Source organism: Patagioenas fasciata, chromosome 6 (assembly GCF_037038585.1).
Source record: "Patagioenas fasciata isolate bPatFas1 chromosome 6, bPatFas1.hap1, whole genome shotgun sequence".
NCBI lineage: Eukaryota > Metazoa > Chordata > Aves > Columbiformes > Columbidae > Patagioenas > Patagioenas fasciata.
Genome location: NC_092525.1, coordinates 21,990,498 through 22,018,283, shown reverse-complemented (window position 1 = coordinate 22,018,283; position 27,786 = coordinate 21,990,498). Strand labels below are relative to the sequence as shown.

At 40.2% G+C, this 27,786-nt stretch overlaps 1 protein-coding gene across 2 annotated transcripts in view; it reads right to left on the bottom strand.

Annotated features, from left to right (window-relative positions):
- LRP8 (LDL receptor related protein 8) overlaps positions 1-27,786 on the bottom strand; it is a 178,228-nt gene that overhangs the window by 43,995 nt on the left and 106,447 nt on the right. For both annotated transcript variants that reach the window (XM_065842288.2, XM_065842289.2), the window contains exon 3: positions 26,401-26,523. In XM_065842288.2, the coding sequence (XP_065698360.2) occupies positions 26,401-26,523 (123 nt within the window). The remainder of the gene's footprint in view (positions 1-26,400; positions 26,524-27,786) is intronic.

The window sequence follows — 27,786 nt, the reverse complement described above, 5'->3', positions numbered from 1 at the left end:
TGGCTGCTGTGGGCAGATGTTTAATAGCTTTAGGAAGCTGGAAGGTTTGGAAAGGTAGGGACAGAAGACTCCTATTTATGGAAAGCAATCTCTGTGTTAATCATCTTGCTGACAGAATAACTACAGACATTTAAAAAAATGTAAATCAAAGCTTGAACTCGCAGGGATGCAGCAAGAGGAGCTGCTGTTGGTCACAGTTCATCAAATCTCTGCATTCCAGTGGTTTCCACAACCAAGCCATCGTTGCAAGGAAGCCAGCAACTTGTAAGCACTGGCTGAAAACAGGTAGAGGATCTTGCATAAAACTCAAAGAAAAATTTTGATGAAAATACTTCTGCTTTATTTCAGAAAGTTGGGAGTTTTTTTACCTCCCCCTTCAAGAGGCAGCATTGCAAGTGGACTTGACAGTGTTGTCCATGCTACGAAACAGACTTTTAGCAACTGCAATCCAGACTTAATGTTTCTTTTTCTGCATGCTGCTTACACAAATCCATGTCTTTTGGGCTTCTGTGACCAAAATGTTTACTTCTTACTTTCCTTGTCACCCACCCAGAAAGGAAAGAGTTAGCGCTGTGCATGATGGTGACTGCTCTTGCCCTGGATGTATTCTGGACCAATGCAAGTTATAGCAAGATCTGCCTTTTCAGGAAAGCACCATTAAACAACTTGCTTGTAATGTCAGACACATCAAGACCAATTTATCACAATGAACTGCAAATGCAAAGGATGGACAACAATGGTTTATTTATATGGAGACAAGAGCAAATAAGACAAGAAGGTTCCATTTACTCACTACCGCCAATGGCACATTCTTCTTTCTCTTTACAGGAGGCTACAAAGTCTTTCAGAGAACCATAGAGCCTAACTGGCGCCCCACTGTTTGCTTCCTCTTGTGCCACTGCTGTGCTTTTCATGCTCCAGACATCATGTATATTCAAGAAAGCCCAAGAAAACAGCATTGATTTACTTTCAGAAGGCCATTTGTCAGGTTCTCACCAAACAGGTACTCTAAGAGCATACACAAAATGTAATTAAGCAGCTTCTACTGGTGGGAAACCCTCAAGACTTTTCATGAGCAGACTGAAAAGAATGCCCTTTGTGAAAATACATCATCATACAGGTCTGAACAGTTTCTCTATCTCTGCTGAAATAGCTCCCCATTCTCTCCAGAATGACCCTGTGTTTTTCCCAGGTTCTTCAGAAGACAAATTCCAACCCAAAACTTCATCCTGAAACACAGACAATGCCATAGTAATATGGTTTAATTAATTTCTTACATGCCAATAAATTGTTCCTGCAAAACTTCCACTACTACCTTTATTATGGAACTTAAAATTCCTACCTCCCTCTTTTCTCCAGCAATGGTTTAAGTCATCGTATTTTTTTTTTAAAAGGCATGGTTTTTAGCAAGAACTCTCCTCCTCAAATATTGCCCTTAAATCTTCTTTTGTCATAGCTGGCAGTCCTATCTCAGAGATGTACCAAGAACAAAATAAATGTTTGTACTTGCCCATGTACTACTACATTTATACTTCCAGCCAAAATAGGCACAATTGTTAAATGAGCAACTGTTCAGAAGAGAGAAAGGGAGCTGACAGGTAGAGGTTCCTTAGGGAAATTCAGAACTCAGAATACCCAATTCCTGGAGATTTGCGATTCAGAAAAATGCCTCAGTCACAAGTTTGCATATATAGCCATTTTTATATATATATATATGTATGTATAACCCAGCCTACACTCACTACTGCCTTCTATCTGATACTTTCCCACTGAAGTATTTAGAGTGCATAAGAAATGCATTTCAAAATCCATCTTGTGACTTAAATTACAATCAGAGCTAAATGTGTGTCTGCGCTGGTATTTTCCTCCCCTTGCCTCTTCTCCCACCTCAGTGCGGTGCTGGGAACACTGGTTTCTGCACTATTCACCCCCTAGTTCACCCTGTAGCTCAGGGCAGGTTGCTGTTGCCTTAGTTTGCTTCACTTAACCCTGAAAGATACATCAGATTTTCTGCTAAGGAGCGTTATATAATCATATTTGTTATATTTAGTTAATCTCCCTCAGCTCCTCCTTGTGCCAAGCCGAGGCCAAACCAAACAAAAGCCTCATTTACAGTGTGAAGCGTTTGCGTGGAGGCAGCAACATCCACAGTGGATGCGTCTCAGGAATTTCATTGGCACCAGAGTATGGAGCACACACACTGTGTCTACACAGGGACTCCCCTGATCCCCCAGCTTCACTTGTGTTAGCAATACAAAGACAGAACACATTACAGGGAACGTTAATCAAACAACTGTTTCCACAAAGGTTAGGATTCTACAGTGAACTTCCCTTTCCATCATGTAAAGCAACACACTACAAGCACCAGCCTGCTGGGATAGCAAGCTTTACACAAACTCGTAGTTTCTAAAGCTGGTGCAACTGCATCCAGTAGCAGTATTTGGTTTACTCACCATATCTGTATTATGCATACACTTGAGATCACTGAGAAAATAAAGGCAATTTTACATTTCCAATTGAAACCAGCCCAGTCCAAAATGAATGTCATGGTTAGTGGCTTAAGTGAATTAAGATTACAACACTCGGAGACTTGGAATGAGACCAAACCACCACCACAATTGATGCCTTTGTTGACAGAGGAGGCCGACTCATCCATCTGCTTGCACAGGATCGTCTGTCCAGGTCAGAACTGGGACATGCTGACAACACTGTTTCCCAGGACCTGGGAGCTTGGATTGCTGCTACCTGACTCTACATTTTTGCATAAGTACAAACTCATGTTCAGTAACCTTTCTGGGAACATGTAAAGGCAGAGAAATAGTGAAAATTTGTTCTTTCTGCACAAAAATATTATCTTATGGCCGTTACCATTAAACTTTGAACATTATTAGAAGTGACTCAAAAAGACAGATTAGGAAAGGCTAACAAGAAACTACATTATATAAAGGTCAAGAAGTCATGTCATAAACAGTATTAACAGTTGATACATCTGATAAAAAGTTACATTATGTGGTGTGAATTGTTTGATAGCGACTTATGTTCAGAAGTTCCCAGGGAAATGGAAAAGGATTTACACAGATTTAACACCATTACACTGCATAGTACAGCCCTTATTAAGTCCTTTCTCATGTGCCTGTAAGAAAGGCTTCTTTACAACACCACGGGTTAGGAGGCTTCAATGAATATCCAACTCCTTCTCTACCTAGAAACTGGAGGGATAAAATAAGCTTAGCATACAAAGGATTCAGCATGTCTAACATGTACCTGGCTTTTGTGCAGATTATCAAATTGGTGATCATCACCTCTGAGATCAGAATGAAATAATCAGGAATTCAAAAATCCCAGGATTAATTCTAATTACTGAAATATAGGCTCACTGTCAGAATAAAAGGCAGCTTTTCTACGAAAAGCATGCTTCAAACACAGACACTACAAACAAGCTTGATGAAGAAAATTATTCTCAGGGGTAGTGCCAATACTTTCAACAGGCAATATAAACTATATTTGAATGCAGTGTAAAGAGGTAAGATATTTCCATAGTAGGTTGAAAAGACAAATGGCATCAGGTTTTATAGTAATGAATATAGTTGATGTCCCTGCTCATTGCAGGGGGCTGGACTAGATGACCTTTGAAGGTTCTTTCCAACCCAAACTATTCTATAATTCTATGAAACTAGGCTTCATGTCCCACAACCTGAGTCACCCACATGGGTCAGGAAGGGATTATTTCGCCAAGTTCAGAGCTATCCTGGTTTATTGTCAAACCTTTCTCAGAATACTGAATATTGGTACAGCTCACGATAGCATGTTGGACAGAAAATACTAGTATTCTTGGGCTCCCAGCATGTAATTTTTCTTAGGTTCCTGACTGCTATGTCTCATCCATTTTGAAAATAAAAATGCCCATCAAACTTGGATAAGAAAAGCATTTCCTTCCCTCAGACTGGCAGGACTTCAGCTGATTTTGTCTTTTTCCAAACACAGCAAATGCTCACTCACTGCAGTTGTCACAGTGTCTCACCTAATTCATTTCATAGCTTTGAAAGGTACTGTTTTGACGGCATTTCTGTTCTCTACCTGATATGCCCAACAGGTCCTGCTGCTGACAACTAAAGTCCTTTAACTGCAGAGTTTTATATCTTTCCTGACACCCCAGCCATATGGTCACTAGAAACATTTGCTCAGATTAATCCAGAGAAGAAATTAATACAGCCCTGTAAGTAATGACAGGCAAATGCCTAGCTTAATCACTATGAAGCACAGTCCTCATTGTTTAGGGGAACAAAACTGGGATTTTGACAAACTGAAATCTGAAGCTATTTGCCAACTTTCCCCCCATATTTCTACCAACTTTGGCCCTTTGCATGCCTTCTCTATGGATCAGACAAACCCATGATTTGCCCTGGACTTAAAATGGAGAAATGTTCAAGCATAAACAGAAAAAGCCTGGCCCAAGGAATCAGCTGCTGACTTCAACTGAATCAGGAATCACATTGCAGATCACATTGAGCATTTGTCAAAATGTGTCCAGTAAATGCTCCATCACAGACAGTGTCCTGAAGGCCAACATCAAATATGGACACCAAGCAAAATATACCCTTGCCAATTATGCTATTTACTTCCTTATATTAAGTCACAAAAGGATATTACTGCTATAGTGATGTTTAATGGGAGAGTAGCTATATAGAAGATTAGTTTTGTACTTTTATCAACAGCCATAAGGCAGACTACCCTTTTAAACTGAAGCAGGATAAAACCCTAACTTATATCTGCTTACAGGAAGAGTTCAAGGTTCTCATTTAAATCAGCACAAAAGTAGCCTCTGCTGGTATTCACAGGCAAAAAAGTGCAATGTCAGAGACTTGAATCAGGCTGGTGCTACAAATGCCACTGAAGCCCATCACGTAGCCAAGCAGGAGGAACGGGCAAGAGTCTCAGTAGTTGGATGCTTCACTCTGTCCCATTGACACCCCACAGTGTGGACCCTCCCTGTGAAACCACCAAACCTTTTGCTCTTTTCTCTGCTCCACCTGTACGCCAGGGCAGAACTTGTCTTCAAAAGACAAGTTCAAATTGTGACACTAAGACATTATTCTGGCTACTGAAAACCCGAGATTCCAGATTAGAGTTCTTCAGACCATTTTGCACTACTTAAAATTTTATTTTCTCTTCACTGATGAGCATCTCTGATCTCAAAGATCAGCTGGTCATGCCCTTTTCTTGGTGCAGAGGAAAGGAGAAAAGATATTAGTAATAAATACAGGGGAAAAACTTGAGACATCCAAGTAAGAAACAAGAACAGCTGAAGAACCACCTGTTCTTGGTATATCTAAAGCAGCAATGTGCACTGCTGATCTCAAACAGTTTAATAATTTAATAAACTGATAGTTGACTTTGTTGGTTAGCAAATACATAGGCCTGTTAGCAAAACCCAGGACTCACAATCTTCTTTAGAGATAGTTTTCTAATAGCAAAGCTATCAAATATTCCCTTTTGTGAGAGGCATTTGTCATGCTCGAAAACAAAGACTAAAAAGAATTCCAACTATGACATGCCTTTGTCTAAGAAGGTCAGTTAAAATACTCTCCTTTTTTTCTATCCTTGACATAACAACTTTAAGCTGTATTGTTTTTAGAGCTAGTTTGAGAGTGAGTGATGTACAACACTGTCCTGTTAAACCTCCTATCCCACCACTGTCTACATCAATAATTACCCTGTCGGTCTGTGTACACATTGTCAGTTGTAATGCAGTTCAGTCTCCCTCCCTTCTTGCATTAACAGTAATGGGTAAGGTGAAAGAAAGAAAAAAAAAAGAAAAGAAAAAAAAGAAAAAAGAAGGGGAAAAGCCTTTCCACCTTTCCTATTGCCCAGAAATTTAACTCATCTCCAGTCTTCGGCATGGTTGAGTGCTCTATTCCTCAACCTCTGCTTATATCCAGGGACGCCTACTGTGAAAAGCTACGTCTGGCTACAGCCAGCCTTTAAAATCTATCATGATCCAGTGTGTTCCCCCGTGATTAGTGATGCATGATGCTTTCAAGGCAATTTTGATTCAGACAAGCCTTAAGAGAATAAAACACTCAAAGGTAACAGCTGACCCAGCACACACTGGCAGCAACATAGCTGGGAAGCAGTGAAGTTCAAACACAGACACGCTGTGGGAAGAAAGAAGAGTGTCAAGGAAGAAATGAGAGTCAGGAGGTTAAGGCGGCACAAGCTGGGCTTCAATGGAAGTCAGCTAATTAACCCTGAGAAATGCAAGTTTTGAAAGGAAAACTTGTTCACTGCCCCACATTGGTGAATCCGAAGCCCTGTGGACAAATAGATTTTCTTAAACAACTTTCCAACTTTCTCACGCAGCCACAAAGCTGACAAATTGATGCATTGAGCTGCCAAATGCAGCTCACAGGGCCTGTGATGGCCTCGCTGAGCAAAGGTGCACAGCTGCGGAACAACCGCCTGAGCCTTCCTCCACCTAAGTGTGACTTACTACAAGTCTTTAGTCATCGATTCAGGTGTCAGCCTGGCCATGTCAGCCGTGTGCTGAAGCAGCACAACTTAATTCCCATTACCTGAGCATCCCATGGGCACTCCAGACCCCACTCTCAAGCCCTGAAGCACAACCCTCATGGCCTGACATAGCAGAGAGCACAGGATGAGCTGCTCTCTACAGAAACATTGCCAATAACTATATTTTCCTGATTGGTAGTAATACAGTAATGCTTCTTTCTTTATTCCTAGGCTTTTGGTCTTCTTCATACACTGCAGCTTTATTAACATCAACCTTCTTCACTGAAGATTCAGTGATAAAATACTCCAGATTGCAGCACACAATAAATCAATCATACCTCCCTGTGTGATTTCTAAGTCAGCAGTTTGAAAGAATCTTGGAACAATTTCTGCACAGACACTTGTAGACAAGAGACACACTTTTTATTGAATCAAACTTTATTTGACTGATTTTGGTTTACACATACAAATGGAGACTCTCTTCAAATTTGTGGCACTGTGACCTTCTTAAAAATCAGTTTCTAAAAAGAACTGATTATTTTCACAAGTAGTAATCTTGCATAGCACAAGCCTACCAGCCACAATCATCTTGGTCACTTGTCAAATTATTATACCAGCAATCGAGTACAGCAGCAGGGCTGATTTATCTACTCCTCTCCCCATATATTTATTTATTGATTCCCCATAATATGCATCCATTCCTATTACAGCAAATCCAGAAACAAATTCCTGAAGGCAGCTTATTTCATACTCATTCTGGCACATTTAAGCTCTCGACTTCTCCACTTCTTTTGAAACAATTTAATGCTTAACTCAAAATTAAGTTTTTGAGCACATTTTAAACAACGGATCACCAGAATGTATCACATGATCAACAAAAATCTGTTACCAGATGTCAGTGTGAACTTGAACACAGAAAAAAGACCATGTTTTGTAAATACTGAAAGTAATTAAAAAAAAAAAATCACTTAGGTTAGAAAAATGCTGCTGCAAAGGTCACTCTGCTTTACAGGGCCAGTACATAGACTGGAGTTGAGAATACTAAACAGATCAAAGCAAACATCCAGAATGAGACTGGGATGAACCCACTGGCCAGCTACCTTGGTAAAAGGGGTGTTGTGGCAAAAGATAGGAAAAAACCTGTCATGATCCGCATAGTAAATAGTTGTATACTGTTCCCATTTAAGAAGCACACACGCCAAGAAATATGTGGGGCCAACATCCATCTTGAGTTCCTCCCAGTAGACCCCACTTCCACCATGGCAAGAGGAAAGTATTTCGCCTGTAAGCTGAGATGTAGAATAATATCTAAACTGACCGATTAAAATAGATATAAACTCTATTATATAAATTTTCCTGTGGCGGTTCCTGTATCTTTCTCTTATCTCTTAAGAAATAACTAGGAAATTGTCAGATATTCTAGTACTATCCTGAAGATAAGCATAGTTTGGTATCTGATGAACATACTGTTAATTGCATAAACTTCCTTCAGTACAGCAACTTTTCTGTTCATCAAGGGCATAGATTAAACAGCTTCTCTGCTCTAGAGCATCCTTGTAATTAATAATATATTCTCCCCACTTCTAAATATAACCTGTAATGAGATGCTTTAAAGAATCCAAGCTGCACCTTTCACCAAGTGCTTTTGATCAGAAGAAAATGAGCTAGAGTTTGCTCAGACAACAGAGCCTGCTTTAAGTGTGGCTGTCAGCTTCCCAGCAGACTCAATCCTGAACAGCAGCAAGCCGGCTTCAAGCAGCAAAACCTGCCAGCAGCAGCAAACACCTTCCCCTATCTAAAACATAGAGTGCCTCTGTGTCTGGGGATATTCTGTGCAGATCAGAGATGAAAAGAAATATATATGGATATATTAGATATAGATGGTAGATATAAGAGAGTATATGTAGATACATAGTAGATAGCTTCTGCCCGGTGAAGAATAATTAACTCCATGAAAACTCTGCCATCAATCTGTCTACCAAGGCAGTAAGCTAATACACTTTGCAAAATCTCAGCAACTGCATTTTCCATCTATGTGATGTGTCCTCTCTCAGAGGTTCCTCCCAGTTTCCATTTATTGAGGAACGTCCAATCTCCAAGGAGCACAGAACAGAAAACAGGTTTCTTCATACCCATGACTGTCTATGGAGATCTCCAAATGATGGTCCATGGCTGGGGAGGCAGAAGGAGAGTGGTCCTCCCTTACCCATGCGCAAACTATTTTCTCTTAACTAAACGAGGTTATTTTTGCCCTGAAAATTCTTTCCCCGTGATCTGGATTCCCAGCTAATTATTCCCAGCCGGAGTACTTCCCAGTGGCAGAGCTTAGCTGGCTTGCAGCACCTGGGCCAAACATCTTTACGTAAAAACTGTGCAGATTAGCCAACTTTTGTTTGCACCAGCTGAGAGAACTTAACCAAGTTTAAAAGCTACAGGACCATTAAAATCAGTTGAATGTTTGCACAGCAAAAGGCTGGCGTTTCTACATCAACATTGCATTTAAATGACAGCATATCTTTAAGACAGGTATGCCTTTTGATTTAAAGAATTTAATTCGTAATGATATTTGGACAAGTGAATCTACCTGTTCATTTACCACTACTGTTAAGAGCCGTATCTTATCTCTAGTCTTTCATCTAGTTGCATCTTCTGTTTATTGGATCAAATTACACTGTTTATTGCTAAGATAAAGAAATAACTGTGTGATGAAACCTCTTATCTAAGGAGACAGGTGTAAGCTGATAGAAACAACTCTCAACCCTCTCCATTAAATCTAATACCCTTCTAATAAGGCATATTTTGCAGCTCTATGATAATGTGAGCCTTGTAAGACTGTTCACAAGCCCTTGTCTAATATCCTTTCCATTTTATAGCAGTTACCCATGTCTTTTACCACCTCTCAGTCACCTGTTCTTCAATGTGTTTAATATGGCCTCCAATTATTCTGTTTACATTTTTATAACCTTTATGCTTAAGTTGCATAGCACAAAATACACGCAGTAGCTTATTAACACACAGAGTATCTTATTCACAAGGTCATGATTCAATCTAGAAATACTGAGAAGTGAGATAACTCCTGTTTTCCCTACAGGTTCTTATACTGATTTCCTATGGAAACAAAGTTTCCGTAAATTATTTTAAAAACCCCACAAGAATCTATTTCTCTGCCCTCACAAATTCTAAATGCAGTGGCCAAATCAAAGAAAATAACAAAAAGGTAAGAGGTATCAGGGAAAGTCCCTATAAGGTCAATGAAAATACAGGACTGGGCAGAATACTCTGACAGAACGAGCTCAACCATCTAAGCTCAGCCTATATTGGAAGACAAAGAATCCATGCAGGAGGAAACTGAAGAAAACTATTAACTGGAATTCTTACTGTCTTATGCACCGAAAAGTCAATCAAGCCCAGGATATAAATGAGCAGGGAGGGGAGAAAAATCAAACTTCCCTAGTTCTGGTGCTCCTGAAGCTGCTATCTTGTGACTGGATTATCTTTATTTGCAAGAATCCCACCCACACAGCAAAGGGGGAAAAGCTCTCAGAAATACAGGTCAGTGCACTGGTTCTTAAAGGTTGGTATGTGGCTTTTGAACTTTTCCAGCAGCAAGACATTTTTTGAGCCCTAGCTTAACTAAAAGAGGTAGAATAGATCTCCAAAACAATGTGCTGCTGCCTGTAGAGTAGTTAAGATTGCATTTGGTCTAGATAAAGTAATTTTTATGACTTTCAAGTTGAAAGTACACCTCATTTCCTATGCAGGTCAGCTATAATTTCCTACACAGCCACCTGAGACTTGAGGGAGTCTGATGTCAGAACTTTAAATAACTCACTGCCCTCGCAGTGTCTAACCTTCCCAAAACCTTCTCTGACGACCAGACAGAGTTGTCTTTATGTAGGTTTTTCCATCTGCCAACTGCAGAAGACACACGGAGCTCAAGGGGCAAGGGTCTGGCAGACTGTAAGAGCTTTGTTGTGAGACTTAGAGCACCTGCCCAGCCCTGCTTCACACTGAAGGCAGGAGCGGCAAGAGGCCACCATACCCCTGTCTGCTGACATCAGGGACACGGGATGACTGGCAGACACACACACACACCTTCCATCAACCATCCCACACCTTGCAGAAAGGTCAGCTGTACCACTTAGTCAGCTCCTCTGCAGTACAGGCATCTGTGCCATCTCTCCCAAAGAAAACAGATGCCAGTCAGCTAAATCTGCTTTTAGAAGAGGGAAAGAATAGCCTGGCAGAGATTTTGATGTGTCACAGTTACAGTCTAGTTCTGGAACAACACACAACTGTGATCATCCCAGGCTGGAGTTAATAACAAAGGCTGAGCTCAACCAGTATAACCTTCAAAATGTAAAGGAAATAATATCTTACATTTCCCCCTAAAAAGCAACTGGAAGTACAAAAACTGTCTGAATACCTAAACCTAAATGGAATACCTACTCTATTCTGTTGGGTTAAAAAAAACCAAAAAGCAAACCATACCACAGTAGCCATGTGAAATCAGCAAATATCGATTTCTTGCTGTTTGAAATAACCCCAGTATCTTGATTGACTATGCATGGGGAAGCGTGCTCATAACAGTGTTCAAACTGTTTTGTGGCTCCATCAGCCTTTCCAATGAAGGTAACACTGTGAGGCCACAGAACAGAATCAAACAAACTTACCAGTTGCCCCAGTACCCAGATTCCAGCACTGTTTTGGAATAGCACCTAGTCTCAATGAGCCAGAAAACAAAATGTAAATTCTGTGAGCATATTCAAGAAGAGAATATAACACACTTTTCTTGATTTTAAATCAACAGAATAACCTGACTTGCTCTGTCCAGCTTCTCTGCTGTGTAGGTCCAGTTCAGAATATGGTTTTAGCTGACAACACCTACATACTACACAATGCGCAGGAGCTCCAGGTTTAGCAAATATTTTTTAAAAGACAGATTCATGCATCCATGTCTGCATATATTGATACGTGTCATCCATGGCTACCATAATTGTGAACTGAATAGTCACACTTAAGGACTGCATGTTACTGTTCTGCCTTCTCCTCCTCTCAAACCTCTCCATTGTCTTCATCCAGTCAGTTTTGATCTCTAAAGATCTCTGGGGTTTGGCAAAGTGGGTAAGTAATTACATTATGGAGGAAATAAGTCATCACATATGCGGGTTTGAACTATCAAAATCTTTCCTTTGGCTCAGTAGGGAGAGAAAATGTGTGTTGAAAGCCAGAAACATCAGCCCAAGTTCTCATAATATTTGATGAGCAGATAGGGATGTATTCACTCCTTCTGGGACATATGTTACACAACAGCTTCCAGTGGCAGCTGCTTTACACTCCAGAAAAACACACTTCTTCCAAGCCAGGACTATAGGAGATGAATGAAAGCATGCAAATGATGGAGAAGAATATGCAGAATTGTTGTTCAGCTACAAAAAGGCAAGAATTGATCCCACAATTGCGAAGTTCCTGATTTTTGCACTATTATTAGAACACACTTTTCTCAAGAACCCAAACACTTTTTTTTTTTTTTAAATTCTTTTGCACAATTTTTGAGATCTCTCCTCCATTTATTACATACATCGGGGATTACTTTTTTATTTAGTTTAAATTGGCCTTTTCTAAACATCATTCTACAGCTTCAAGCTATTTCCCTTTGAAATGTTTTCACAGCAGCCGTCTCCCTGGTATTTAGAAATCACCATGTCTAACTTCTCACAGCTTCTTAAAGGTATGCAAAAAGAAAAGGACTTTAATTTATGTTACTAAGTACAGTCCCATCACAGACTGTCTCCCGGTTGACCTATAAGAACAATAATAAATATTTTAGACCACATGTATCACAGACTCCCATCTCATAAAGAAAACAGTCACGCACATGGAAACTCCTTGCTGACTGGTCTGTGGAAAGAAACTGTAATGCAGAACTTAGACATACGCATGTATATAAGTTGGTATGCATAAACACAATACAATCACCACTATTAGATAAACAGACTCATTAGACTCAAACTGTGCTCAGAGTTCAGGCCACCAGTGATCTGAGGCTACCAACAGTTTAGATCTGTTACTGTTTGCTCTCTTTCGTTGTAAGTATCATCTAAAAGGATAATTCTGTATCTCACATAAAACAAGGTGTAATGTTTATACCAGCACAGTCTGGCAATGAAAGGAAGGAAAAAGAACAATCAACATTCTGCCTTTCCTCCATAATCCTGACATACAATACTGCTTAAACATTTCTCCATAAACCTTCACAGCCAAAATTACTGGCTCATGATAAGTAACAAGAAATTGTTCAAAGCACACTAAACCATGGAATATGATTGGTACTTAGACAACGCCATACTGCTATTTCGAAATGACGTGCTGAGTTCCAGACAATCCAAAAATCCATGCTCTCAGTCCAACAGCAGTTGAAAGTTGCAATAATGACCTTTACATTTCAGGAAATAAAGTCCAGCTACAGCAAGCAGTAGCCCAGCGAGATGCAAAATCTGAGAACACATATGGAAGGGATGATCTGTGCCTGAAGGCTACACAGATTGAAAATTCCACTTCAAAAAAACACCACATGCACCACAAAAAATCCCCAAACCTTTCACACTGATGGTTTTGAAGAAGTTGCTTAAGCTCAGTTTTTGTCAGAGCCTGTGCATCTCACTGCCTTCACTAAACTACTGATGCGTGTACACATGATATTCAAGCCTGGGCATGGCCAGATGCCCCACTTCCCACTAGCACTACAGAAGTAAAGTCTGCAAAAAAATTTGCTTCCTAGAAGCCATTAATGGAGGGCATTCAGCTTAGAAGAAACTGCCTATACTGAAACATCCAAAAAAGGTGCATTTAAAAATTGGTAATCTTTTCCAAAGGCTCAGAGCCTACAGATATTTCCTTGCACACTTCTGCAAGTCTAGGCTTTACTCCTTGACTTCATTTCTTAGAAAATAAATTTTAAAAATACTTTACTAGAGATGTATGAAGAAAAAGTAAGTAAGGGATTGTGAGAGAGCAATATTAAAAATGTCCCCATGTTCTCAACTTTTACTCAATTAAAAAAACTGGCAAGAAATTAGACCAAGAAGAGTACTGAAGTTAACAGCTTTTAAACCCATGGTAAAATTAAACCACAATTCATAGCCCTGTTATTAACTGGTGCCTATTCAAAGAGGAATACAGTCAAGAGACTTACTCCAGCCACCTCCTAAGATACAGAGCACCCCAGTGAGCAGCTTCACCAAAATTACACCACTCTGTTTTTGCAGATGGTGACACTTCGAGTCACTTCACTCACCTACGGCTTCACTGTGACGCAGCAGCAGAGCCAAAACTCAAACCCAGACCTGCATTTCACCAACTTTCCTGAGCAAAGTCAGGCAAGTCCCCTAAGAAGCACATACCAATCTTAATTTCCTACCATTACCTCAGTGTGGAAAGCAGCAGTTGTGCTCCATTGCTGGCACCAGACTCCTGTTTCTCCCACCCCGTCCTTTCACCCCTTTGCACAGAGCATCCTCTTCTTGTTCCTGCTTTTTCTCAAATCCATCCTCACAGGCTCCTTTTGCCAAATCCATAATAATCTTGTTAACAGAATTATATATCTATGTATCTATTATATATCTATGTATATAAAATGTATATGGCAAACCATGCTTGGCCTCAGATGATGGACCCCTTTGACATTATTACTATAATCTTCATTCCACTCCTCCTGCTATTACTCTGTTTCATTAGTCTTCTTGCTTCACTTGGGTCTGTTCTGATACAAACCCACTCTGTGAGTGCCTGTATCAATAACTTCACCACTGCTGCAAGCTCCACACTAGAAGGCAGCTGCACAGGGCTGGGCAGAACCCCACGGGCTTCAGCAATGCTCTGCTGCAAATGTAGAATAATTACTTAATTATAAAGGAAATGGTGAATGCTATTGCAGGACAAACTTTTGATCTTTTCTGAAGTGCCTCACGCACCTCTTGGTGTTGAAATAAACACCAAGTTTAATCATGGTTTGTAAAGTGCTTGGTGGTTACTGGATACAAGCACAATTCAGAAGGGGCTCATAGTAGAGTAGTTAAGTGCAAAAAGGATTTTAAAACATTATTTTAAGGTTGACAATGTTTCTTTAATCCCTTAAAAGCAGTTCAGTTTGCCATCTGGTTTGAATGTAGTGAATCAGGAACTCTTTCTCCAAATTTCACATCAGATAAGCATTTAGGTAATTATGGAAAAAGAATGGAGCTTTAATTATGGGGAAAACCATAGACTGTTCTATTGTGATCTTCAACAGCATTGCTGTTACTTGTAACAGAACATATTGTGCAAGCTTGGAAGAAATTATTGATTAAAATAATGAAAAGCCCTACTAGAAACTTAGACATGTTTTTCCTTTGTAAAAAACAAAATGTTGTATCTGACCGAGAAATTTGAATTACCTCTTCCAAAGCCCATTTTAATTTTTCCTCACAGATTAATTTAATTAAATCTGCTATTACAGGGTGGGTTTTTTTTCATTTTACATAAACTATATAAAAGCTTAGTGTACTCTGAGAAATCTAGACAACTAATTTTAAAAATAGCTTTTTATCTTTATTTCTTCCCAGGCATTTTCAGCTGAAGCAACCTGTTTGATTAATGCGCTGTTTTCAAGCATGCCAGCAATCAAATATTTTAAAAGTGGAACATCAGTAGTTGCACTTACAGGTACGTGATAAGCAGAACAACTTTTTAGTTCCTGCTCGGCAAAGCTGGAATAGCATTAAGCACTTGGCCAGAGAGGTCACTCATAGGGAGGAGTCCATAACCAGAGTTATCTACCATGTCAAGCTACCTTTATAATTGAAAAGTCACCACCTTTTCCCCAAACACATCTGTTTTGTCGGCGGAGCAGGAGCTCTGCCATTGATACCAGCCCAGGGCAGCCACACATGTATCAATATTTCAGGGGAGATGGGATCCAGGGGAGGTGGCGCCACTTCTGCAGATGCTCAAGTACAAAAGAGACTGGGGGGTTCATGTCCAAGTGCACGTGTGCCTGCTGGCTCCCGCCCTTGCTTTCTCTGGCTAATCAAGAAGCAATTCTGTGCCCTGGGTGCTGGGAAGAAGGAATGCTCACAGACCACACGCCAGGCTCCATCGAGAGCCCGCCGGTTACAAACAGCGATGAAAACACAGCCTCTTCAGAAGTCTCTCAGCTGTGGCGAGGAGTCCAGCACTCACCCATGGGGCTTTCTGAGCCTTTGCATCAGCAGCTGCTCTCTCATTTTCCCTCTTTCCAGGCTCGTTTTCTTTTTGTCATTCACAGAGATTACTCCTAGTCTAATCAAAACAGGGAGGAAAATCTCCACAAAACACTAGGGGGACAAAATAATGCAAAGGATAAAGGAGTCGAGTAGCATTGAGACCATGCCCATTTGTAAAAGAGATTATTGTTGCAAAAGTGCTTCTTACCAGTAGGGAAAATAAAGGCACAAAAGGTCCCTAGATGAGCGAACATAACAAAAGCTACCAAGATGAGTGATAAAAATTATAGAAAGAAAAACTCTACAGGTCTCCAGGAAACTGTCAGAATTAATTTTCAACACTTTTTTCCTGCTACCTGAAGTCTGCCTTTTTAAAAATCCAAATGAAAAGCTTACACAGGTAAGCGCATTGGTATTTCACCTTGTATCTGCCACTACAATATATGTTCTCTGTACTATCAAAATCTCAAGTATACTGAGCAGCATCCAGGACTTTTTAAAAATTCATGCTGTAGAGGAAAAATGGAGAGCGGTGTCACACCCTGTGTGGTGCCACCTCCAGCAATCACTGCAGCCCAGGGGAAGCCACCCTGCACGGCCACAGAGGGGCAAGGGCTTCATGGAGAGCCCAGCTCACACCAAGGGAAGACGCTGCTATTTCTCACTAAGGTGACAACTTTTCTGAGGCGTTGTAAGTGTCAATAAATGAATTGCTGCTCTAAGGGATCAAAAGAACATCAAGGACTCAAGTGAAAAAGAAAAAAGGATTCAGTAGACAAATGCAGACTTAATAATTTCTAATATGTCCTCATTCTTATATGTGCAAAAGTAAGCCTAAAAAGGCTCCACTGCTATTAAATAATTGTGTTTCTTATCTCAGAGTGAGCATTTAATCTTTTATATACACATAAAGAAACCCCCACCTGTTTTCTTTTTCAGAGGATGGAGCAGGCAGCTTAGATGGCAGTTTTAATGGAACATGTTCAGGCTGTTGCACAAGAACAGTGGTGTGCAGACCTGTGGCTGAGAAGAAAAGGCTTTCCCCTAACACCTACACCTTTACTTCATTACAAATATCCCTGCTGGTTCACACAGCTCAGCTCCAAGTTTCACACTTGCAACATGTCTAGAGGCAGGAACTGACGCAGAAACAAATTCTAGCAGAATTCAGTATGTTAGTCACTATTTCTCATTCGCAGTCCATGGAGGCCCAATATACCTGCTGAAATGCTTGAACAGCACACCTTTCATTTTTTTTTTTGGTGTGTATGTGCATTTCTAAATACACATGTATAATTTTACCCATATAAACACACACACAATGACTAGAGATGAAATTGCTGATTGTCAAACATGTTAGACATGCTCCTCCCTGTACAAAAAAGGAAAACGGGGAGAAGCATGGTTATGTTTGTGCTTAAACAACTAGTGTTTGCAACCTCTATGCCAAATCAGAGATTCAGAGTCTTCATACAGTAACTTGAATCTTGCACAACAGCACACTTAGAGAACTCAAATGACACAGTAAGATGACTAACCCAGCAGCATAAGCCAGAAACATGGTGCAATAACTGGCATCAGTCCATTCAGATGGGAACACATAAGCATGTGGTCTAATAAAGCTACTATGCAAAGTCCTCTGCATTTTAATGGAAAGGACTCTTAACATGTTTTAATATGTTAAAATACAGGTCGGAAAGGGTGAGCTGAAATCTATCACTTCAAATACAGCCATCGAATGCAGTGTCCCTGGAAAGGAGGCCAGAAGCTGTTGCTAAAGCAAAGCCCTAATTAAGGCCCTCGGCAGCGATGGAAGCTCTTTGCACCCCACAAATGCACGGGGTGAAGATCCCCACCACCCTCACACGTGCAGATCACACCGTCAGCGACCATTCCTCACCCCAGAGAGCAATCTGACTGGAAGCATTTCAGAGAATTAAACATCTCCAGTGCAAGGTTTAAATTACATAAATTATCTACAAAAGCATGCAGAGACTGCATATTAAACCAGTCTTAATCATGATCCTAATCCTCAAGGAAGCAGGATGGCGTTATCACGAGACCCTTATTAAAACTGCAAATTATTTCAGTGGGAGTTTGTCTTGAATGAAAACACAAAACAGAAAGAGAAGAAAAATACCTATCAAGGAAAAGGTGATGGAACTAGGAATCACAGCTTCAACATACAATTCATTATGATATTAAAACACAAAAGGTACTTCAATGTGAAACATGTTAAAATAATGCCAAATGATACTAACCTACTTTCCTCACACCATAATTCACCCATTTAAGAAAGGAGAAAAAGTTTGCTTTGCAGTGCTTCATTCGGTTTGCAAAACATTTTCAAATTATATTGCGTTAGATTCCCAGAAATTACTTCCTTTTCACATCAGCCATAGTAAGTAAACTGAATGTGATCCCATCCCCTCCGTCCCTGCCCCCAATAAACAAGGAAAAAACATACATGTAAAAATCAGGTAATCTGAATTTCAGAACGCAAACAGCAAGAGAATGAATAAAATGAAAGCATGAGGCAATGAAAAGCTGTTCGAGTATTTCTGAAAATCTCTTCAGTTTTTACTAGTTCAATATTTATGGCCTATTAAATAACTACACATACAAGAACTTCACATACTCAACTTTCATTTTCCTGCTATTCTCTCCTATTGAAATAACTGCAAGACTAATGATAGCCATAAAAAGGCAGCATCAAACTCTTTTATGACCATTCCTGTTTATGAACTTCATGAATGCATCAGACCAATCGGGAAAATATTTAAATGCTAGTGATTAAATATTTGTAGCAGTCAACTAGCAAAAGGTCGAAGTCATTCTGAGGTACAGGAACACTGCAAATGTTGCCATGTTACATGAAAAAGTGACTTTCCCACAAGGTAACATTGCTTAGGGAAAGAACAATAAAAATGTTAGAAAGGACTCAATAGCTATTTTCTACTGGTTTTCTTATAGAACTCAGCCCTCCAAAAAGGTCACTTCTGAGATGTAAGCTCTAAACATCTTCCCTTGAAGGAAAAATACATTTTGTTTTGAACAGGTATTACTTAAAACTCTTTAGCACTGGTAGAATTGGAACACAATTATTACATACCCTAAATTAATTTACATCTCTAGGTAAGTAAAATGCTGAGACCACCAAAGCCATATAATCATCAAAAAGGAGATGTAGTTCACTGCTCATGAGCCACAGATCAAGTTGTCTGATGGCTGATGGCTAGGGATAAACAGCTAGGCTTTGAGTTCGCTGCATTTTCTTTGATGTAAAAGGATAATTTCATGCTTCAAGAAAAGGAACAGGATGCAGGAAAAAAATGGATTTGGTTCCTTTACCCTGCCAAGGACTGCTTGTGTCAATCCCTATCTTTTTGCATCCTTTGGGACACTGAAGTCACTTTGGAGTTGCTCAACAAGGATACACCTGGAGGCATTCAATGCAGTTACAGCAGTTAAGGAATTAGAGGCACTTGGGAAGCAAGTGTACACTGGCTGAGATAGGATGATTAAATCAGGAGCAGAGGTACGTTTGTGAGAATTTAAAGGGTGATATACACTTAGGATAAAAAGGATTTTAAAAATATGCACTGGACTATAAACCACAATCTGTAAGGAATTACTAGTCTGCTAACAGGCCTCAACAAGTCTTATTCATCTCTAGTGTCCCATTCAACACTTCCATGGAGAGGGGTTTTCAAGAGTCTGGAACACTCTGCTAAGCAGACCTGGAAGTTAAGGAGCATACTAGAAGCATAAAATCAATTAAGTTATATTTTGCACATGCTAAAGCTTTAACAGAGGTGAGTGAACAATGCAAAAACTGTATCCTGGTTGTAGCAGTGTCATTGCCAATCATCTGACAAAATAATCTGAAATGAAAGACTGCATAGAAGGAGAGTTTGAGGGAACAACATTTGTTCAGTCATCAGAAGAGAAGAGAAGACTACAGGAAGATTTCATTGCTGCCTTCAGCTACAAAATGAGAGAGACTAGAAAAGAAGGAGCCAGGCTGTTCTCAGAGGTGCATACTGACAGCATGGGAGGTGATAGACATGTCCTGCCATAAAGGAAGTTCTGGTGAGACACTGGGATACTTATTTACCATTAATAAGGTTAGTCAAACATGAAGACAGGAGCCCACTTTGACCAGGGGATTGGACTAGATGAGCACCAGAGGTTCCTTCCATCTTAAATTATTCCATGACTTCATGGAGAGGTGATCATGGGGTGTTTTAATTTTATTCTATCTCGATAAATTTGATTACCTTGACAAAACAAAGCGTTCATTATTAGCCCTACAAACCAGTCTGGGCATCTGGAAAATGAGATTGCCTCTTTTGTGCCTTGTCACCAGTAGTTCTAGAAGTGTCCCCACATCCTGTACGTTGTCCTATATTTATTTAGCAGTGCTCCCACCCTCCTGTCATGGACAGTGATGAGGGGACAATTGCAGGGGGACAGTGACAATGCTATCAAAGCTGCTGTATTCTACACTGGCAATAGCCAGGTAGTGTAGTGAAAGCGTTGTTAAAATGCACACCTGTACATCTGACATTATCACCACCTTATTCAATCCCCTGAATGATCTGTAACAAATTAATCCATCAGAATGGTCTTTGATTTACAAATCTCCCACCATCTTATCGCATATATACAAACAGATTCGCTCTTAACGTTAGGGGGAAAAAATAAGAAAAAAAAAAAATCCTCTCTGTTACTGCCCTAGGTCCTAGAATGTGATATTTGGCTGTGCCTGGCTGATTTGGCCAATTGTTTCTTTTTTCTTTTGTTTCTTGAAGTTCAGTGGCCCAGTGTATGTGATGCCCTGAATGAGACAGTGCACCCTTCTCCAGAAAAAATTATTCAAGGGTAAGGAACAGTTTATTAAGTCACTTTCCACAAAAGTGAAGTAATGTCACCAAATTCAGTCATGCAGGAGATCTGGATCAAAGAAGAATAACAGAGATATAATATCCTATGAGGTAAATGTGGAGCTAGGAGAGGGCTGTGCATTGAAGGGTGAGCAACTGTCAGCACTACCAACAATTACAGAATTTTGCATTTGGGCAACTTAATAGAAAATGAGGGCATAACTGATTACCACTGTGAGAAATCAGCATATATAGTACCTAGGACCATGGAAAATAACCCATTAAAAAATACAATTGTCGAGTTTGGATACATCTCCCTGAAGAACTTGTGACAAGTACTTCAAAATAAAAGGGACTGCATGAACTGGTAGCGTTTTTCAAACCAACACTCAGGATTTGATTTTTATATTCCATTTCCATTTAAAAATCTGTTTCCAGTACTGCTGCTTATTAAACCTGCCCTACTAAATCATTGCAATATGAATTCAGGTCTCTCCTTCTCTTTTTCTTCCTCATAGCACCCTACTACACCTTTCCGTGTAATAATTTCTGCTCTTAACTAGAAAAATGTCACATATCTGATAAAGAAATAAGTGGTGAGTTTATGCTGCCTGCATTCCTCGATCTCATTATACATACAATGTCCTAAGGCAAGAGTTTGCCAGCCTAGATTTTCACTTGCTCTATCCCTTTAATTTGTGTTCCCATCAGTGCTGTTACTGTTTGTTAGCATTTGTTTTTATTTTTCTCTAGAGATTTTTTTATTTAAGTCTCTGGTTAAATAATCAAAATACTTCAGAGGGAAATTTAAAGTTACTTTCTTGTAGAAAAGCAGAATGATTCAGTACCTGTGCTGCAACAGCATTAGGTGGATAACATTCATTTTGCTGGAGGTCTCTGTTAGCTCAGTAAGGAAAATTACTTCCCTTCCCCCTCCCTCAGCTTCAATAAACTAGATAGGAAAATAGTGAGGAATCTTTACATATGCATAAGCAAAGCCTGTGGAGATCAGCAGTGGGTAATCACCAAGTCACACTGAGTTGCTTTTAGTGAGAGCAATGACAAATAAGTCTGGGGCCCTGGCCATGGAGGACTCTCCAATGGCACAGTACATGTAGGCTATGAAAGATCTCCCTGCAGCTGGCACTTCACTGCTGTATAACCTTGCAGCAAACAACTATAAGATTCACAGCATTTGAGCCTACACTGAGATCAAGAATATTTTCTGTATCTCAAAACAGCTGCTGGTGAGGTATGTGGGAGTCACAGGTGTTGGGCTGACAGAGGCACTAACTCTACTCCCACTACTTCCAGATACTTCGCTCTCCTTTTTGAGGATTTGTGGGGAGCTCCTTGCATACTAACAAGCCGGCATGAGGAAGATTAAATCCATTATCATTTCCGAGCACCTTCCAACAACGGCAGTTTTGCACCCACTCCAGGCTCTTCCTCCTGGCAGGCAGGAGAAGCAGCCGTGGCCGATGTCAATCAGGACAAGCCTGCTTCTCCCCCAGCTATTTTCAGGGCATGTAACCTGCAGGGACATTTGCTCTACATGCAAGCAGCCAACCTGTCCTCAACAGAGGCTTGGGTCAGGCAATCACTGAATCCAAAAAGGCTTTCTCAAGGAAGACAAAGCTGGAAGCTGGCATGTCCAAGTATTAATACTTCCCCTTTCCCACCAGCAGCACCACTGCAGCACAGCTAAATGGCGTTTCTTTGTTCCTTCTCACCCACCATTCTGTTTCTTTTCATTTATTAAGTATGTTTCTCGAAATAACTTTCTTCTCTTCAATATTAAATTCCTCCTCACCTCTCCTTCATTCCCTAGGCTCAATCAACACAACTTCTAAAATTGTGAATTCAGTCCCTTCTGTGCCTTGTACACAGCACTAATTTCTGAGTTCACACAGTTTTGCTTCACTTGATTTAGGGGCTCATTCTGCTTCTACACAGAAAAAAACCTCCACATTTCCCCCTCAAACAGACAATATTTCTAATGGTGACTTCAGAGACAACAGATCCAGCCCACAAGATGCCCCTGAATAGATAATCTCATAGAAAAAGGGGACACATTTCTTTGAAACCTTAAAATAAATTAAATGAGACAAAATAAATTTAGCAGCCAGATAATAGCACTGAAAAACTGACAGATGGCAGAACACTGAGGTTTAGTGGTGACACTCACATGTTACATGAATAATTCACTTGGACAAACCTATGGATATGAGAGCATGTTTAGGTTAAGGATCTGCCTTGAGGAAAAATAAAGGAATACAAGCAGTTTCTTATTCATAACAACCCATTTCAAACCAAAAGCCTGGTGAACCAACTTTTCCAAAATCAGCCCATGCTAGAAATTAACGAACCTTCAACTAGCACTAGCACTCACAACAGGCAGCAGTCCTGGAGTTCTCATCAGTTGAGAACTGAACAGCAACCACTCTCAGCCAGAGTCAGTGGCTTGAAGAAAATGCAGTCTAAAAACACAATTGCACGAATAGCAAAAAACACATAGACATCACAGGTCCAAGAGAAGTCAGGCCAGCTGTGATGCTGTCTAATGTATCCGACAGGAGACAGGGCGTGCTGCCTCAAGTACCTGGGAATCAGTAACATCCCTAGAGAGGATATTGTTAGGTACAAAGCTGAGCAACTTCACTGATCTGAGAAACAGAAAACGCGAAGTACTGTTTTGGTTCGGCAGCAGGTTTATCTAAAACAAACAACAACAAAAACCCCAAACCAACCAACACCACCACCACCAAACCAAACCAACAAAAAAACCACCATACCCCAAAACAAGCAAACAAAACCACAACAAAACACACAAAAACCACCACAAAAAAAAAAAAAACACAACACAACAAACACCACACCAATAAACCCCAAATAAAACCAATAAAACCCACAAACTGTTATCTTTAAGTGAGTACTAGAGATGGAGATAAAAGATCCCTAACTACCAATCAGAGAGCATATTTAAACACACACTACACAACATTCAGAAAGTAAGAAGCCATTTAGCAGATGGCTAGAGGCTGCAAGGAACTGCCTTGTTTTCATCACATTCTAAGCTGGAAATACTCCTAAAATGCAACAGTGAGCATTATCAATGCTCTTAACCTCCCCAGTTTGAATGGACTATGGACAGTGTCCCAGCGTTGCATTAATCGAGGAATAACCCTAGATCCTGGCAGAGGTTGTGGCAATTACATGGCCTGTCTGATAGGAATTGATTTCATAAAGCAGTTTGATCTTGCCAGAGGTGAGAAATCTCCATTTCCTAACCTGCCCCTTCCCCAGGGAAACTCTGCAAGTGCAGACTCCTTCAAAGCAGAAAATGAGAGAGTCCTGAGGGCCTGCAGTCGTTCCTCAGCCACACAGAGAGCTCGGCCTTGCTTTCACCAGGGACAAAGAACATGGGACTGGAGGAAGGCACCATGCAGGAATTTTCGACTATACATTTTCTGTCATTACAGCCTCTTCTTTGTCCTTAAATAACATTTACACACACAAAGAACTAAGCATTTTACATTAAGGGTACAAACTAAGAACAAAGCATAACACTCCAGTTTCTTGATTAATAGTCCACCAGGTTTATGACTGACTGCTGTCTTGACCAGCGGTGAAATGAAAACCAGCAAACACATGTGAATTAAACCCACAACCAGCCCTGGGCTTATGTATTACCAGGTTGATTCTGTTTCCTCGCAGAGCAGATGAGATCAGCCTTCGAGATGACATGTACTTTGACTAGGACACAAAACATCTGGAAAGAATGTCCTCAACATGCAAATTAAAGCCTATAGCTATCAACAATCATAAGATTAAAACTACTTGATATTCATCTGATTAAGTATGAACTTCAAATCTGGTTAATCCTACAAAACAAGTAAACTTCCAAGTTCTAGTTGCAGAAATGTTTAAGATTTGAAGGTAAGCTTTCAACTGGCACAGAAACGTTGGCTTCTCCTGTGAGCTAGCCACAAGTCAGACAAAGGCTTGTATAAGTATTCTGTGAATGTCAAATAAGTTCAAGTATCCATCACGCAAAAATTGATCTATTTTGGCTAAAACTCACCCCAAAATCTAAATATCTTCTACTGAGGGAAAGCATAGTAAATTTGCTTGAGACAGCTGTAAACAAAATATGACATGTTATATGCCATAGTCTTTGAACTGGTTTCAAGGTCCTTCTATTTAAAAAACAAATTAAGAACTGGTCCATACAGGTACTGCTAGTTTCACAAGGAACTCCCAATTCACCTGTTAGGCATATACTACAGAATGGGAACAAACTTCCCCCTGTGTCAAGGTGACACTGGCCCACTCCCATTAGCACTAAGGAGATTTTCAAGGACCATCTATTTTTTTTAAAAGACGAACCACCACAGAAATGCAGACTTCAGTCTCTTAGAAGGTTTCAAGCAGAAAAATCATACAAAACTGAAGAAATTACTTTCCTCACAGGATGGTAGTCCCGTGCTGCAACAATCAGAGGCACAGGTCAACATACTTAAGTTTTAAGGATGATTTCCCCAGAGGGTGAATATAAATGGGGGCAAAATTGAAGGTAAAATGGCTAGAAAAGGAATGAAGGATGATTACGAGAAATTGTTGGGGATCTTAGCTCTGCACAGTCCGGGCTATGGGCTCTGACAATAGATTTACAGACAGAAACTGCAGGGAATGGAGCTGCTTCGTTATGCAGCCCTCCTCCAGGCAATCAGGTAGTGGAAACAGCATTAATAAGATAGTTCTTGACTAAGGAGGAAGCAGGGTGAAAGACCAACACATACAGTACATAAATATGTTAATGTAGTTACTGAAATAATTTTTTCTGTAGCCTATATATGGCTGCAAAAATGATTCCATTCATTTTATGCAAGAGAAGAGCATTCATATTTCTTAATTAAGGAGAAAGCAGGACTGGCACTAGTCTTAAAAATAAAAGTATGGGTAAATTTTAAGTCCTCTATGTGCCCCATTCTGGTGAAATCCACTAGAATACTTCCTCCACTATCACTTCTGGCTCATGGAGATGTATTTGTTAAGTAAATGACTGGAAATTCAATAGAATGGTTTGTACTAGTTTGTTGGTCTAAGAACAAATCTGCAGATGTAAGTAAGCACATCAATAGAAGTCTACATTTCAGTTAGTGTTTTCATTAAAATATTCCTGGGATTCCCTTCAACTCAACATCAGACAACCCTTAGTAGTTCTAGAACAACAGAGCCCAAACAGACCTCCTCAGAGAGTCAAAAGAACAAGATAAAATGCACTACACAAAAATCAAGCATGTCCTTTTACTGACTGAATCAACGGGTTTTTAAAAGGTGTTACCTGCAGTTAACATCTGTCATACTTACTCTCAGCTTTAGTTATATTACATTGTTCATCTTTCATCTATTCTCAAAGGCAAAAAAAAAGAAAGAGCAATACTCTAACATTGCAAAGGTCCTCTGTAATGACAGAAGTGCTGTCTGCAGTGACGATAGGTCTCAATATGCTACCATGTAAACGCTGCAAATCTGAGTTTCCAAAAGCCCTGACCCCAGGCGACTGTGGATCTTTGTGCACTGCTGCTGATCATGGGCTTTACAACCAGATAAACTGCAACAGAACTAGAGATGTTTCAATTCCATTACAGACAGAAGTACACACTAGAAAGTGCTGCCTGTACCATAGTCTGAAAAACTAGTACATTTGAAAGTTTAGAAAACATCTGATTTGAATGACACTTTTGTGTGCTACTCACTGCATGCTGCTTCTGATTCATCTGAGCCATCGGGACACTCTTCTTCACCATCGCATTTCCACCTGGCTGGGATGCAGTGGCCATTGTCACAAGTGAAATCTGACTCGGCACAAGTTTTCTTTGCTGCAAGAAAAAAAAAAAAGTACTTAGTATGAATATAAGCACTGCAGAAGACCTCCACTGCATGCATTACAACTAAGTATGATACTGACTACCCTATATTGAGAATATTCATTTCACATTCAATATTGCTTCTTCATGACAGTCAAACAGGTATAAAAGATGGGTGTTTCTTCCTGCTAGAACTCTTATCCCTCCATTATTTAACACAGATTCACTTTTCTATGTCTCTTTCCAGACATTCAAGACAGGGATGTTCTTTTCCAAAATAATTTTTTAAGGCTTTTACTACAAAAAGTTGCTGCCTATGTGGAGCTGAAAGCATTCTGCATGATTCAAAGACCAGTAAGATAAACAAGTCTCACCTTTGGAATACTGTAATCTACGCAATAACGTTTTTTAATCTATGCAATCTATTAATGGCTTTTTAGTACATCTGTCACTATAGTAGATGATCATAAAGTAGTCCTCCAAACACTAAAAATCATTTCCTTAAATGTCAACCACTCGGTGCTCTTTTCTTTGCTTGCATTAATCTAGGGCTTGAAAAAGATGCAAGACATGAACTCAAGCAACTAATTAGTCAATTCTTCTGTGCCAGTGGCACAGCACCACTAGTGCCCTGTACTACAAATCAGCATCTTTCCACTGCAGCAGAAAGTGAGTGATCTACAGATATCTGTCCCCTTCAGTCCATGGCCTCAGTGTGATTACCCGTCACTCACTGCTTTTGCAACAGTGAATTCCATGTTTTTTCCGCCAGGAACTGGACGGGACCACCATGCCATGGGAGTCACGAGCAATGGCTCAGTGTAACCACCCTCGAAGTACAAGACCTTGTGACTAACTGCTATCTATCTTTGTTGGCCATCAATTTACATAGGAAGTGGTGGCGGGGAGGAGATTTGTTTCTTCCCTCTGCAAAGCTGCTCACAACTTAATAGGATCATAGGAAAATTCAGGTAGCAATGGACCTCAGGAGGTCATCAAGTCCAACCTCCTGCTCAGGACAGGGTCAGCTCTGAGGTCAGACCAGGTTACTTTGCGTTTTATCTAGTCTGGTCTTAAAAACTCTCTAGACGGAGACAGCACAACCTCCCAGGGCAATCTGTTCCACTGCTTAGCTGCCCTCACAGCGAGGTGTCAACTTCATATCTATTCTCTAACGCAAGTCACGTGCACACACCATTGCTACATCAATGTTTCTTCCGGCAAACATTTTCAAAGCATTAAACAAAGAAAGTGTCCAGGTTTTGATCTTTTTTC